Raw genomic sequence first — 13,426 nt, forward strand, 5'->3', positions numbered from 1 at the left:
AAAATATTTTTCAGGTAACTATTTTGTTAATAAATAAATCATTAAGTCAATTAATAGTTTTTAATGATATGAGAAATATTTTTCAATAAACAATTTTGATAATTTATTATTGCATAGGAGAATAATTTTTTTTCCCTGAGAATTGTGTTAAATTAAAATTTATAACAAACGATAGTTGTAATTTATAGTATTACCGGACTGATTCATATTTTAAACAAATTTTATGGGTGTATTTGTAATTTGTTAAAAATTAAAAGATTTATTTTTTATAATTGATCAAAAATGTTTGCGTAATTACAAAAAAACATGTTTCATAATTGACTAAGAATATTTACATAATTACGAAAAAATCTGTTGCATATTTGACCAAGAATGTTTATGTAATTACGAAAAAACCTTCACCCAATATATAGGTCAGCATTAGTAAATTATTCAAAATGAAAAGATAAAATCAAAAAGAAAAGACAAACCTTAAGGGTGTGTTTGGTAACGTTTACGTTTTTAGTTTATATTTACAAAAATTTTATAAACTGGTTTTTGTTTATTTTTTGTTTATTTTTAGAAAAACATAAATTACAAACACATTTAGTAATTGACAAAATGTTTATAAAATTTTAAAAATACAAAAAAGAGTGAAAAATGGCAAGTGGCGGCGAAAGACGGTGGTGGAAAGTGGTGACGGCGGGTGGTGGGTAGCAGGTGGTAGGTGACGGTGGTAGGTGGGTGGGTGACAGTGGCGGGTGGTGGATGGTAGCGAGTGGGTGGTGGCGGTGGTGGTGGCGGTGGCGGTGACGGTGGCGAGTGGTGGCAGGTAGGTGGCGGATGGTGGGTGGTGGTGGGTGGTGGCGAGTAGGTGGCAGGTGGTGGTAGTGGGTGGGTGGGTGACGGTGGCGAGTGGTGGGTGGTGGCAAGTGGGTGGTGGTGGTGGTGGTGGGTAGCGGTGGTAAGTGGGTGGCGGATGGCAGGGGGTGATGGGTGGTGATGGTGGTTAGGTGGGTGACGATAGCGGGTGGTGGGTGGTAACGAGTGGGTAGTGGTGGTGGTGACGGCGGCGAGTGGTGGGTGGTGGTGGTGGTGGTGGTGGTGGTGGCGGGTGGGTAGGTGGGTGACGGTAGCGGATGGTAGGTGGTAGCGAGTGGGTGGTGGTGAGTAGTGGTGGTAGGTAGATGGCTTGTGGGTAATGGTGGTGGTGGTGGTGGTGATGGTGGCGGATGGGTGGGTGACAGGTGACTAGTGGTGGTAGGTGGTGGATGGTGGGTGGTGAGTGGTGATGGCAAGTAGGTAGCTGGTGGCGGCGGGCGGTGGATGGTAGTGGCGGGTGGCGAGTGGTGGGTGGTGGATGGTCGTAGTGGTGGTGGTAGTAGTGGCAAGGGGTGGGTGATGGTTGCAAGTGGGTGGCAGGTGGGTGGTGGTGGCGGGTGGTGGGTGGTGGTGGGAGGTAGTGGTGGCAGGTGGGTGGTAGTGGAAAATGGTGGCGGGTGGTGGGTGGTGGTGGCGGCGGAAGACGGTAGTGGAAAATGGTGGTGGTTGGTGGCTGGTGTCGGGTGGTAAAAAAAAAAAAAAAAAAAACTGAAAACTCAAAATGGAAACACATTTTTTGTGTTTTCATTTTTTGGCCAAATTTATAAACTGAGATCACTGATTTATAAATAAAAAATTTTACCAAACAAATTTTTATTTGAGTTTTTAAAATTTTTGTAGATATAAACAAAAAACTGAAAACGTAAGTGTTATCAAACAGCACCTAAGCAATTAAGTAGTTTTATATATATATATATATAAAATCATAAGTGGATAAAAATAACACTCTGAACTGAAATGGAGGTGGACAGTATAAAAAAAGAATTTAGATGAACAAAATGTGATCTCATATTTTTCTGCTAAAGCATGCCAAATCCAAAATTGCCGCATTAGACATTCCCATCAATTTTATTTTGGGTGGGGGGCACCAAATTTTTCTTCTTTTTGTTTTTTTGTTTTTTTGTTTTTTTTTGTCATTTTTACTTAATGTACTTATTACAATAAATAATCTTATTATCATTCAGTGTGTTTACTTTTAATTTTCTAAAAATTAAATTTTTTATTTTTTGTATTTTTTATTTTTAGTGAATATTTTTAAAATTTTAAATAATTTTTTTACTTTTTTAGATGTACCTTATTTAAATGTATCTAAATAGTAAAATATTTATAAAAAAATTTTAAAAATTAATAAATACACAAAAATACTATAAATGTACTAAATTTTCATATTATTTATTGTATTTTTTGGTATTTAGAGTATTTTTTTAAAAAAAAATTACAAATATTATACTTTTTAAGTGTATTTATGTTAAGTGTGTCTAAAAATTAAAAACAATTGATTAAATTATTAAAAAAATTCATTGAAAATATTAAAATATGAAAAATATAAAAATAGAATTTTCTGAAAACTATTTTTTAAAAACTATAACCAAACAAGCTGAATAATATTCTCTGAAGATTGTGTTTAGTTAATGAATTTGAATAAGAATTTAAAAAGAGAGAAAAAAAGTTTCTTTTTTTCATTTTCAAATCCTTATCTAAATTGATGATCCAAAAACATAGCAAAAATGTTCATCTGAGAAGGTAAACCTATACACTGGGGAAAAAACCTTATCAAGAGAAAGAAAAGAAACAAGAAAACAAAACAAAACAAAAAAACAAAGGCTCAGTAATCAGTCAGCCAAACACACATATATGTACATGCATACATCCATACACCACTCATAATTATGCACAATTCTGCATGCATTTCTTTCACACCACTATCTACAAATATATCCGATCTTCAACACTAAAACTATTCAAAATTTTGTATCAACTTTTTCAACACTGTATTTTAAACAAGAAAAACTGAAACATGTTTGGAAGCATTCAGGACAACTACAAGATCTACAAGAAGATCACAACCTGATATGCAATTCCCAGTCACCAAAAAGCCAGTGAATGGGAATGAAAAGAGCGACGGAATAAGGCAGAAGAATGTACAACCTTAACATTTTTGTACCACCACCAAAATTTTTGACCCAACAAAAAAATAAAAATAAAACAAGGGAAAAAAGAAAGAAAGAAGGAAAGTTCAAGATGGTTTACTCTCTAAATCTTGCACTGGTGTATATGTTAGCATCTACATATTATTTGCCTGCTCTTTCATAGGATGGTCAAAGGAGGGAAATCATCTTCATTCTTAAGATGGAATGGCTGTTTTTCTCCAACCCTGAAAACCCAAACCGCATACCGAGCTTTAGACAAAACCAGTGAGTAAGAAAAGAGAACTTCGACATCCTAATAATCTGTTCTCTACTCACCTTGACATATTCCAATGCTAGAAATTCCCCTACCTTTCTCGCTTACTTCCCAATACTGCTGATTTTGAACTCTGCAATTCCAGTGCCACAAGGCTCGGACTGGATCCCCAACTGCCACAAGCGTCCATAGCTGCTGATAATTCAGACTTCCCATGATGTAAAACCGGGGACCGTGCACGTGGGCCCTCATGGCTATCTTCGTCAAATGACTTCTTCTCGGGCAACGCCGGAGCAAAGCCATTGTTACCAGCATGTCTCTGGAACTGACGGTAATTCTCTTGCACTTGATTCCTTCTGCTCCCTTGTGAGGACTTCTCCCTGCATGAACAACCATTCTACAAATTTCCTGTGTAAGATAACTGAAAACAATCTGCAGCAGTAAATAAATCCAATATGCATCTCAATATTATGTTATTTCATTTAAAAAAAATGAGTAAATTACACTTTCCACATCTATAATTTGACTCAAATTTAATTTTGGTCCCTATTATTTCAATTTGAACTACACTTCTACATCTAGTTTTAATTTGGTCTTTTCATCCAAATTTCTGTTAATTTTTTTTATGTGTATATCTCAGGAGACTGACCAGTGTCCTAAAATCATTAATTTTAAAATCCAACTTAAACTGAACAATCAAGTTGAAACTAAGCTCAAGTGTAAGGACCAAATTGTTTAATTTGAAACAATAGAGACCAATTTTGGTCAAACTGTGGGAGTTAAAAGTGTAATTTACCCAATATATATACATACATATATATATATACAAGCTAAAAAATGGCAAGAAATTTGACATAGCAATTACCAAATCAATAAAGTATGTGCCAATTCCTCGTGGTTTATGCTTCTCTTCCAAACACAAAGAAGAATTCGATGGTGTGGGATTGTTTTTCATGAGGTTTTGTGTTGGTCCCAAGGACACACCATTTGCGTTCATTTGAGAACATTCATTCCACTTGAGCGGCATGGATCCACATACAGTATCCCCTGCCTTTTTGTTTTGGAGCTGAGAAGGGAATGTGGGAGGATTGGGTAGTACCGGCGCAGATAAAGCATACCCTTGACAACACTGACCATATAACAAACTCCTTATGTGACTGTCGTAATCCCCACTAAGGTCTGACAAGGGATTCGGAGTTTCTAGGCTTCCAGCAATATCAGCCAAAACCCTTTCCCTAAAATCGAGGGCCAAACCTTCCAAAACAGTGCCATTCGGACTCGACATTCCTGAACCACTAGAGCTCACACCATCATGATTATTATGACACGAACAGACTCTATTACCAGCCCCCAAATGGTTCTCTCTGTGTTCCATCCAGGAGTCAACACTGATCTTATCATCATCAACATTTGTCAGATTTTCTTCATTTAACATCCCATTTTCCAGCTTCCCATTTTCCACAGGTAATCCAGAGAAATAGAAATGGGGTGGATAGTAATATAACCCAGAAAGAGAATACCTCAAATCGCAACTTGATGGAGAACAATCAAATGTGCCGTATGCAATTCTCAAATGCGCTTCTCCCCCTAGGTGAGATCCTGAAACAGCAATCCCATCTATTGAACGGGCCAATTTTGACACAATCTGAAGAGAATTGTCTTTCATCAAGCATCTGTCCAGTTCATTATCTCCTACCCCAGGAATGTTATTGTCCAAATCAAGATTCAATGAGTTCAGTTGAATCTTTTCATCAGAGAACATTCTGGAATGTGATGACGAGAACAAATTGCAAGAATTATGTCCATGCCTCTCCAGAGTGTTCGCAAAGAATCTCTTGATCTCATCTGCAATTCTTTCTCTTGGTAACAAAAGGATTTGACCAAGCTTGCGGGCACCATATTTGAAAGCACTACGTATTCGATAGAAATTACCTACAGGAACCAATGTGTGCCATATTATCATGATACGACACAATCCCAAAAGATTGGAAGTACTTCACAAATCAAGAAAAACAACGCCTTCGTTTATTTTACCCCTTTTGAATAGCAGAAAGTAAGATGAACAATTATCACACAAAATGACTGCAAGAGTAGTGGTAGGGGTAATGATGAGTGGTATTTACAGCAAATGATAGTGTTCACAGTGGTAACGATAGTGTATTTGGTTCAGTGGCATCCTTGCTGGCAGTGATAACTATGGTGATTCATAGACATTGAGAAAATACTATATATTCTACATTATATGCCTAGATCCTACGTAAAACAAAATCGAGAAACAACTTCTTTGATTTTTTATTTTTTTATTTTTTTTTTTGTTATTTCCTTTTTATTCTTTTTTAAATTTATTATTCATCTTCAAAGAACACCAAAATGATTCTAAAAAAACCTTCCACCTAATCATAGAATAAACTCTTCTCAAGGGTCCCTGTCTGTGTTTGTGGCTGGGGAGGAGGGGAATAAGCTAACTCGATCGCAGACAATCAAGTTAAATTTAAAAACTTTTGTCATTTAAAGATGTGGCAAAAAAATAATAACCTAAAATACAGCACTGAACTAGGTTTTCAACAGTCATTTGCCATGACTAATTTAAATTCCCTTGAATCCAGAAATAAATAAATCACAAACCCATATACACATTTAAAAAATGACATTTTTTTTGTGTGCATGTGCACATTATCTTAATAGACTCAACCTGTCAGCATCCCAATTCAACAGCAAAGTAAAAGCAAGCAAATGTTCTTTACCTTTGTGGATGCTGCGCCCAAGGTTGTTATTTTCTTTCAGTGGATCAATTATATTTAGATGCTTTTGGGGGAATGCTCGTGAGTTTGTATCAAGATTCCTTGACGGAACTGAGAACATGTCCATACAGTTTCTAAGAAATTCTGCACTAAGCATCAAATTGTCCCCCACATTTGCTGGCATCTCAGCTGCACACACACACACACACAGATGCATTAGAATCATACAGAAAAAAATATATATGGAGCAGCATGTCCTCATAATGGAGCATACTAACTTCCCGGAAAGAAAGGGATCTTGCTTACCAACGATATCAGGCAAGGAAGATTTGCTAACAGGACCTTTCAAACTAATACAGTAGTTTTCCCAATCGAATTTGCTAAAATAATCCAAAAACCTGTAAAGAACCTGAGCATGCAAAGAAATATAATAAGTCAAATCAGTCGTGCATTGTGTCTACCAATACAAAGTCAGTTTGCACAGACACAAGCAGTTACCGCCAGAGGCCCATCTAATGATGCATGAAAGAGATGGAAAATATATAAGACCAATGTTTCCAAAGCATATGTAGAAATTAGACCATGGAGAGCACCAAGAATACGGCTTTCATAATAGCACCAAGCCTTTATCAGAATAATGCTACGTTTGAAGAGATGATCTTTGCCAACAAGGCGATCAACCTGCATGAGAGAGAGAGAGAGAGAGAGAGAGAGAGAGAGAGAGAGCAAAACATGGTCAGCTGTTAACTTTTTGCTCAGGATGAATGACTTGGTGACTAGACTTTAAAGCATTTATCTAATCCAATAATAAACATTAACTACAATGTTGTGAACATTGTGTATCAAGATTTTAATGTAGGAACCATAAAGAAGGGGATGTAAAATATAGAAGGCAGCAAGAAGTAAACAAACGCAAACTAAAATCAATTACGCTTGTTTCTGCACAACAGGAAAATGCAAAGAGATGTAGTACAAACCAACCCCATACACTAGATAGGTTTTAAATCAATCTAAGTCATTTTAAAACACACCACTTCTGAAAACAAAATTTTAAATAAAATAATAATAATTTATTACTCTATTTTTTTGGTGCCATTACTTCAAATTCTAAGAAGGGTTTTCAATACAGCAATATCAACCTTCTTAAATACCCTTGTACCCAAAAAAAAAAAAAAAAAAAAACTTGTTAAAATACATTAAAAACAAAATTATCTTTATTACTTATTTTGCACAAAATAAATAAGATAATTTCTGGTGCAGTATAACTGGAGTTAAAAACCTAGAGTATGCAAAGAAAGCAACATTTCCAATCCTAACAGGAAGTATTAGATCCTACCTGCTCAAGAAAACAGAGTGTACAAAGTCCTCCTAACTGACTGAAGGAGATATCTATTACAAAATTCTGCACCAGGCATTTCACAAGTTTAACCTGCCATCAATGATACAAATACTTGTAAATACTGAAGTTCAAAGCTTGAAGACAAAAACAAGAAAAAAAAAACAAAAAACAACAACAACAAAGACTTGAGAATTATATGATTATTTTTTTTTTATATATTTTTTTGATAAATTGAGAGAGTTATACGATTATAGAAAGGTTTAATGTCTTCCATGCAAATAGAAACTTTAGAAATGATTTTAAGAAATTTAGAAAACCAGATAAACATGTCGTCAACAACCCCCAAGAGGATATGTCTACTATCCTGAGGTTCCACTATGTGTGCAGCTGAATTTTGGATTTCTGCCATTAGCAGCTGGCTTAAACGCTTTATTTCTGTCTACAACTAGTTTTCAAGTGAAAGATTGCAAATCAAACAAAAACTCAACAGATTAGAAGAGAATTGAAGCAGCTTCGTCATAGGAGAAATCTGCTACGAGTTTAGGGAGTTTAGGGCAGGCATGGAGATTCGTTCCCCACCACCTCACAAAAAGACCAAGTAACAAGCGTGCACAACATAGTAAACTAATGAACCTGCTGAAAATGGAAATTATATAGTATGTCTACACCAAAAAGCACAATTCCAATAATCCAGAAAGAGGGAAGCTGCTAACCTGTAATCTAAAAGAAAACACATGGTGATGAGCTTTCAGTGAGTCACTAGAAGTAAGAATCAAATAAAAAAATCCTACTTTGTCATGAAAAGGAAAGATTTGTCATCTAGAAGTTGATACAAGATATTCAAATATGCCCAAGACATGGCAACTAGAAATATAACCACAATTTGGGGAAGATTTTGAAAATGCTGTACAAATCCTTCATGTATAGTGAAAACATATTAATCTTAGACAAACTTCCTAGTAAACCATGAGAGTGGAGAAAACCTCAGCATCAATGAATTGTGTATCCTTCACTTCGTACTCCGCATTTTCATTCTGCTCTTCTCCTTGCAGAACAGCAAGTACATCACGAGCAAAAGTTTCCTCAGCAGTAGGACTGCTAAGGGCAGTCAAATCAATATCTCCATCAGGAAGATAGGTCTTTAGAGGTACAGAACCATACGGGAAAACCTACAAAATTGTAAACAAATCAGTAAAGGTCAGCTTATAGGTACTTCAATAAAATGAAGCTATAGTCCCCTCCCAACATGGCTTGTTCCTGTAAAGATATTTTACAACACAAGTGCGTCAGCAAATTTACACTCAGAGATATGAATCTTAATTTTAAGTATGGAAGGATCCTTTGGCCTTAATAACAAGACACCTGATCTCATAAACTATAGGTCATCCTCACAATTATCCACTTTAATGATGTACCACAATTTGTAAATTTTAGGAAGATTAGTAACTGACAAATTCAGAAAGCTGGACATAAACAAGAAATCATCTACATTTAAAGTATAATCAGTAACATGTTGAAGTAACAAATGCTGAGGTCTGGGAAATTGAGCATAGGAGATTAGAGGTAAACAGATGCAGAATGCTCAAGAAACTGCCCTAATTGAAGCAAAAGGAACCCCAATGAACCAATCGATATTAAGAGATTTAACAAAGAAGTTAAAGCTAGTAGAAGAACAAAGAAAAAGGGTGAGAGAGAGAGAGAGAGAATCTAAGACAAGAACTTACAAGATTATATGAAACTTATCTGAAGCAGGGCAGAAAGTAGGAAACCAAACTCCAAATTATAGCATCCACATTCATTTCTTAAACCTACTAGCTAATTAACAAAATAATAAACATTAAAAAAAATATATATTTAAATTAATCTAAATTGGAAGGATCTGAAATAACTAACATATTTCATAATAGGCCACTTGTCTCTTTCCTCATGACATTAAAAAAACGACTCCAAGTTACCTTTTTCTTTTCAAAATTTGCATAGGATGTATCACTTTGACTAGAAATCTGCATGGATATTAGCTTTCAAATAATAACATCCACATTCATTTCTTAAACCTTCTAGCTAATTAACAAAACAATGAACATTAAAAAAATAAAAAATAAAATTTAAAAATTAATCTAAATTGGAAGGATCTGAAACAACTAACATATTTCATAATAGGCCACTTGTCTCTTTCCTCATGACATTAAAAAAACAACTCCAAGTTACCTTCCCCTTTTAAAAATTTGCATAAGTAAGAGCTTAAATGCATCACTTTGACTAGAAATCTGCATGGATATTAGCTCTCGAATAGGTTAAAAATGGACAAACAATTAAAAGATCTTTTTACACATCATTTCCCCTTCTATATGACACAGTTCAATTTCTATTTGAATTATAAATATAAAAATGTGTGTCAGCACGTGTTCTTTAAAAAAATAAAGAGGCACAAACACATTTTGCATCTCATTTTCATAACTACAGAGGTATGATTGAATCCATCAAATAAAACTATCAAACATGTGAACAAAGTCAAATGAACAAAGGAGAGCTTTGAAGCACCCTGTTTTCTAGTACCTTCATCAACAACAGCATGTCTAGGAGTCCTTTTTTAAAAAATAAAGGTCTTTATTTAGTAATGCTCAGAACTGGTAAACATTTCAGAAATAGGCGTTCACAGTACCAACACTAAGCAATATATTAGCAACATTCCATCTGGAGAATGTATATTAAGATATCCAAAAAATTTACCCTTCCAACATCTGGGGTACACTTAAAATATGAAAAAGAAAGCAAAATGTTTAATTAAACCCATCATAAAAGTCTTCATTTGAAAATAGGACCCCACATAACTGCATGTTATTTACCAGTGGAAGTGATACTCACAATCCCAAGAGAACCAAATTACAAAGATTAGGCAGTAAATAAAGAAGCCCTGGCTAACATGGCAGAGAACGCATATTTATTACTATGTGGAATAAAAAAAGTAAGGTGGTTCACCAATCACCTTGAATCATGGTCTGATGGGGGTAGCTGATTATCATACATGTCGATTTAATATTAGAATACAATGCTGTACTTTGTTGAATATGAAAAAATGGAGTAGTCCACATTAAATAAAGATCATAAATATTTTTTTTTAAAAAAAGAGGAAAAAAAAGTGTTATGTGATATATTATCTTTGACATGAATTAGTTTTCCTATTCATTTTTGGAGGCCTACATTTAAGGAAACATCCAAGGACACTAACATGTTATGCTGCTGGCAAAAGGAGAAAGGAAGGAAAAAACTGAGAACTAAGGAAAGAAATGGGGTTGCCAAATTTTGTGAATGCAATGGAGGTGTACCACAATTCAAAGGATATCCACAATCACTCAATCCCTCAGATTGTATTAAACTACTAGAAGCAATGCCAGATGCAACAAGTCTTAGTTACTTATGTCAGTGCCTGCGCAAATGCCTTCAAATGTTCTAAGATATAATTTATCATGCTTCCTAAGTGGTTATTCATGGTATATAAGAAGTACAGACACAAACACGTGACACGACACTGATACGCTGACATAGAAGTTTTCAAAAAATGTAAAACACGACGCATGGAAAATATGCACAAAAAATATAATTTTAAATATTTATTATATGATGACATACACACGGATAAACTATTACTATAATTTTTATACTCTACAGGAGGAAAATAGATATATACTTACATTGTTTCTTTTATTCAAGTTACTTTATTCAAATTTATAATGTGTTTTATATGTGTTTAAATGGGGTCCAAGTTAAATTTTTTTTTTTTAAATAGTAGGACATGTTTAAACATGTGTCCGTCCGGTAAGTGTTGAGAAGTATTGGATAATGTCATGTCCTGTCGTGTCAATATCCAATACAGTGTTGGACACACCACGCCACCTTCTTAGAAGTGTGGGTGTTTTCTTGGCATGGTGTTAGGACTTTCACTGCATGACTGGTCCTACCAAAAGTAATAATAAAACCCTGATTGCCAGAATCTAAGTCAAGTCAAGCAATAATATTAAATGGAAATGAGTCACCAAATCTCCACTACAACAACAGACCCAAAAACAAAACTCTATACATACATAACACTCCCAAAAGCTGAAATCAAGCCTCCTAACTGTCAAACAACCATGCCTGAACAACTCGAAAATGAAATTGCTTCATTACAACAATACTTCTAACTCCTCCAGAAATGAAACAGATTGCCAAAAGAACATATGGAAATTGAGAAACTAAAGATGGGCAACACAAAATTGGTTTAAAAAAAAAAAAAAAGAGCACAACCCAGATAGGTATTTAAGCATACAAAATTGAATATATCTGTATGTAGAGAGAAGTAGAACAGATGCATTGAATTTCACCTCGCAACCAAGAGAACATCTGACGAGTCTCTGAATGTATTCAATGACATCCTTCCTCTTCTCCTCAGAGTCCAAAGTTGGGTGAATAAAACAGACCACATCTTGGGTAATTTGTTCAGCTATGACCCAATTATCCTCCCCAATTGAGGAGGGATCAAATGGGCGATCTTCATTCACGACGCCATTAGGCTGTCGAGAACAAACTCGAAGATCGCCCATATGTGATCAAAAATTCCTCAAAATTATTCAACAACAAAGAGAGAGAAAGAGAATTATATATAAACTAAAACCCAGAAGAGAGATTGAAAGATGAAACAGTCATGAAAGGGTTTGCGAAGGCGTTACCATGGTAGATGAATTGTAGTTGTAGAGAGAAAAAAGGGGGGGTTTAGAGAGAGAGAGAGAGAGAGAGAGAAGCGGAAATGGGTTTGATAGGGAAAGGTCTGAAAGGGCGCATATATAGAGATTGCATGAATATACATGTCAAATTCTGGGATTCACTTCATACCCAAAAACAATAAATAATAAACAAAATCAGATGACGGGTCGGTTTAGGAGAAAACGAAATTGTTTTGTTTTTTTTTTTTTTTTTTTTGGGTTTTCTTTAAGATTTTTGAAACAAAAAAACCAAAAGCCTCCACCACCTATCTCTTCTTTGTTGTTCGTTCCCCTCTCTGTGTACCGCTCTGTCCTCTGTCTCTCTATCTAATGCCTCTGCAGAGACGCGACGCGACGCAACCGAAGCGAAAATGAAAAGGAAAAAACAGACAATTTTAATAGTAGGTAGGTGTTTCGTTCGCGGGGCAACTCAATTTTCCTGTTTGGTTACTCCTTAACGACTTGCCGCCCTCGGTTACATGTGTCTATCAAGTTATGTTTTTTTATTTTATAAAATATAAGAATAGTAATTAAAAAAATAATATAATTTTATATTTTTTAAGTCATTATTAATAAAAATATATCATAATGAAGACTTGAGAATAGACTTTTTTTAGTAATTTTTTATTTTTTAGTTAAAATATGATGTAAAAAAATTAGTATGTTTGGAATGATTTTTTTATTTTTTATGAAAAGATATGCAAAAAATAGAAAGAAAAAAGAATCTTTGGTTATATTTGGTGGAGTTTTAGAATTATGATTTAATAATAGAGTTGTATTTTGAGTTTTTGAGTTTTGGAATTATGATTTACGTATGAAAAATTTGTTTGGTTATAAGTTTTAAAAAGAGTTTGAATTGAGTGATATGACATATAATATTGAAAAGTGAGTGTTTTAAAAAGTGGATGTGAAATTAATTTTTTAAAGCTATAACCAAATAACACATTCTGACTAACGGACAGAATTAAACTTCAAAAGCTCTGCCAAACAAAGCCATTGATTTTTCGGTATAGGTTATAGATTTTTTGGTTTTTTTAATAATTTTTTAACATTTAAACTAAAATAAACACTTGTCAAACGAGGCCTAAATATAATATGAGATATAACTAAGATAATGTTACAACTAAGAAATAAAATAAATCATAACTAAAAAAGGAAATAATATAACTATGTGTATATGATACACCATTTTCAAAGGTGTGTATTTTATAATTTTTTTTTTTATGAAATAATGATAATTTGTAATTTGAAAAGAGTAATGTTAAATACACTACTTAGTGTACCGACTAACATAGGCTTTTTTAGCCAAAAAGTTATTAAAAAAATCAAAAAGTTAAAAATCA

General features: G+C 34.3%; 1 protein-coding gene across 2 annotated transcripts; it reads right to left on the minus strand.

The window, feature by feature from the left end:
- Positions 1–2,828: 2,828 nt before the first annotated feature.
- On the minus strand, positions 2,829–12,532 carry LOC114260663 (uncharacterized). 2 transcript variants are annotated; one of them, XM_028200814.2, is made up of 9 exons: positions 11,706–12,532; positions 8,328–8,513; positions 7,342–7,434; positions 6,504–6,686; positions 6,312–6,414; positions 6,009–6,194; positions 4,130–5,196; positions 3,327–3,661; positions 2,829–3,235 (listed from the first exon to the last, which is right to left on the minus strand). In XM_028200814.2, exons 1-8 carry the CDS (start codon positions 11,922–11,924, stop codon positions 3,356–3,358), a joined length of 2,343 nt encoding a protein of 780 aa, XP_028056615.2. In that variant the 5' UTR covers positions 11,925–12,532; the 3' UTR covers positions 2,829–3,235; positions 3,327–3,355. The 2 variants fall into 2 exon arrangements, with proteins under 2 accessions (XP_028056615.2, XP_028056613.2); XM_028200812.2 differs by having other exon boundaries at positions 3,360–3,661; positions 11,706–12,510.
- Positions 12,533–13,426: the final 894 nt, after the last annotated feature.

The sequence above is a fragment of the Camellia sinensis genome, chromosome 3, assembly GCF_055761805.1.
Source record: "Camellia sinensis isolate YWXY chromosome 3, ASM5576180v1, whole genome shotgun sequence".
NCBI lineage: Eukaryota > Viridiplantae > Streptophyta > Magnoliopsida > Ericales > Theaceae > Camellia > Camellia sinensis.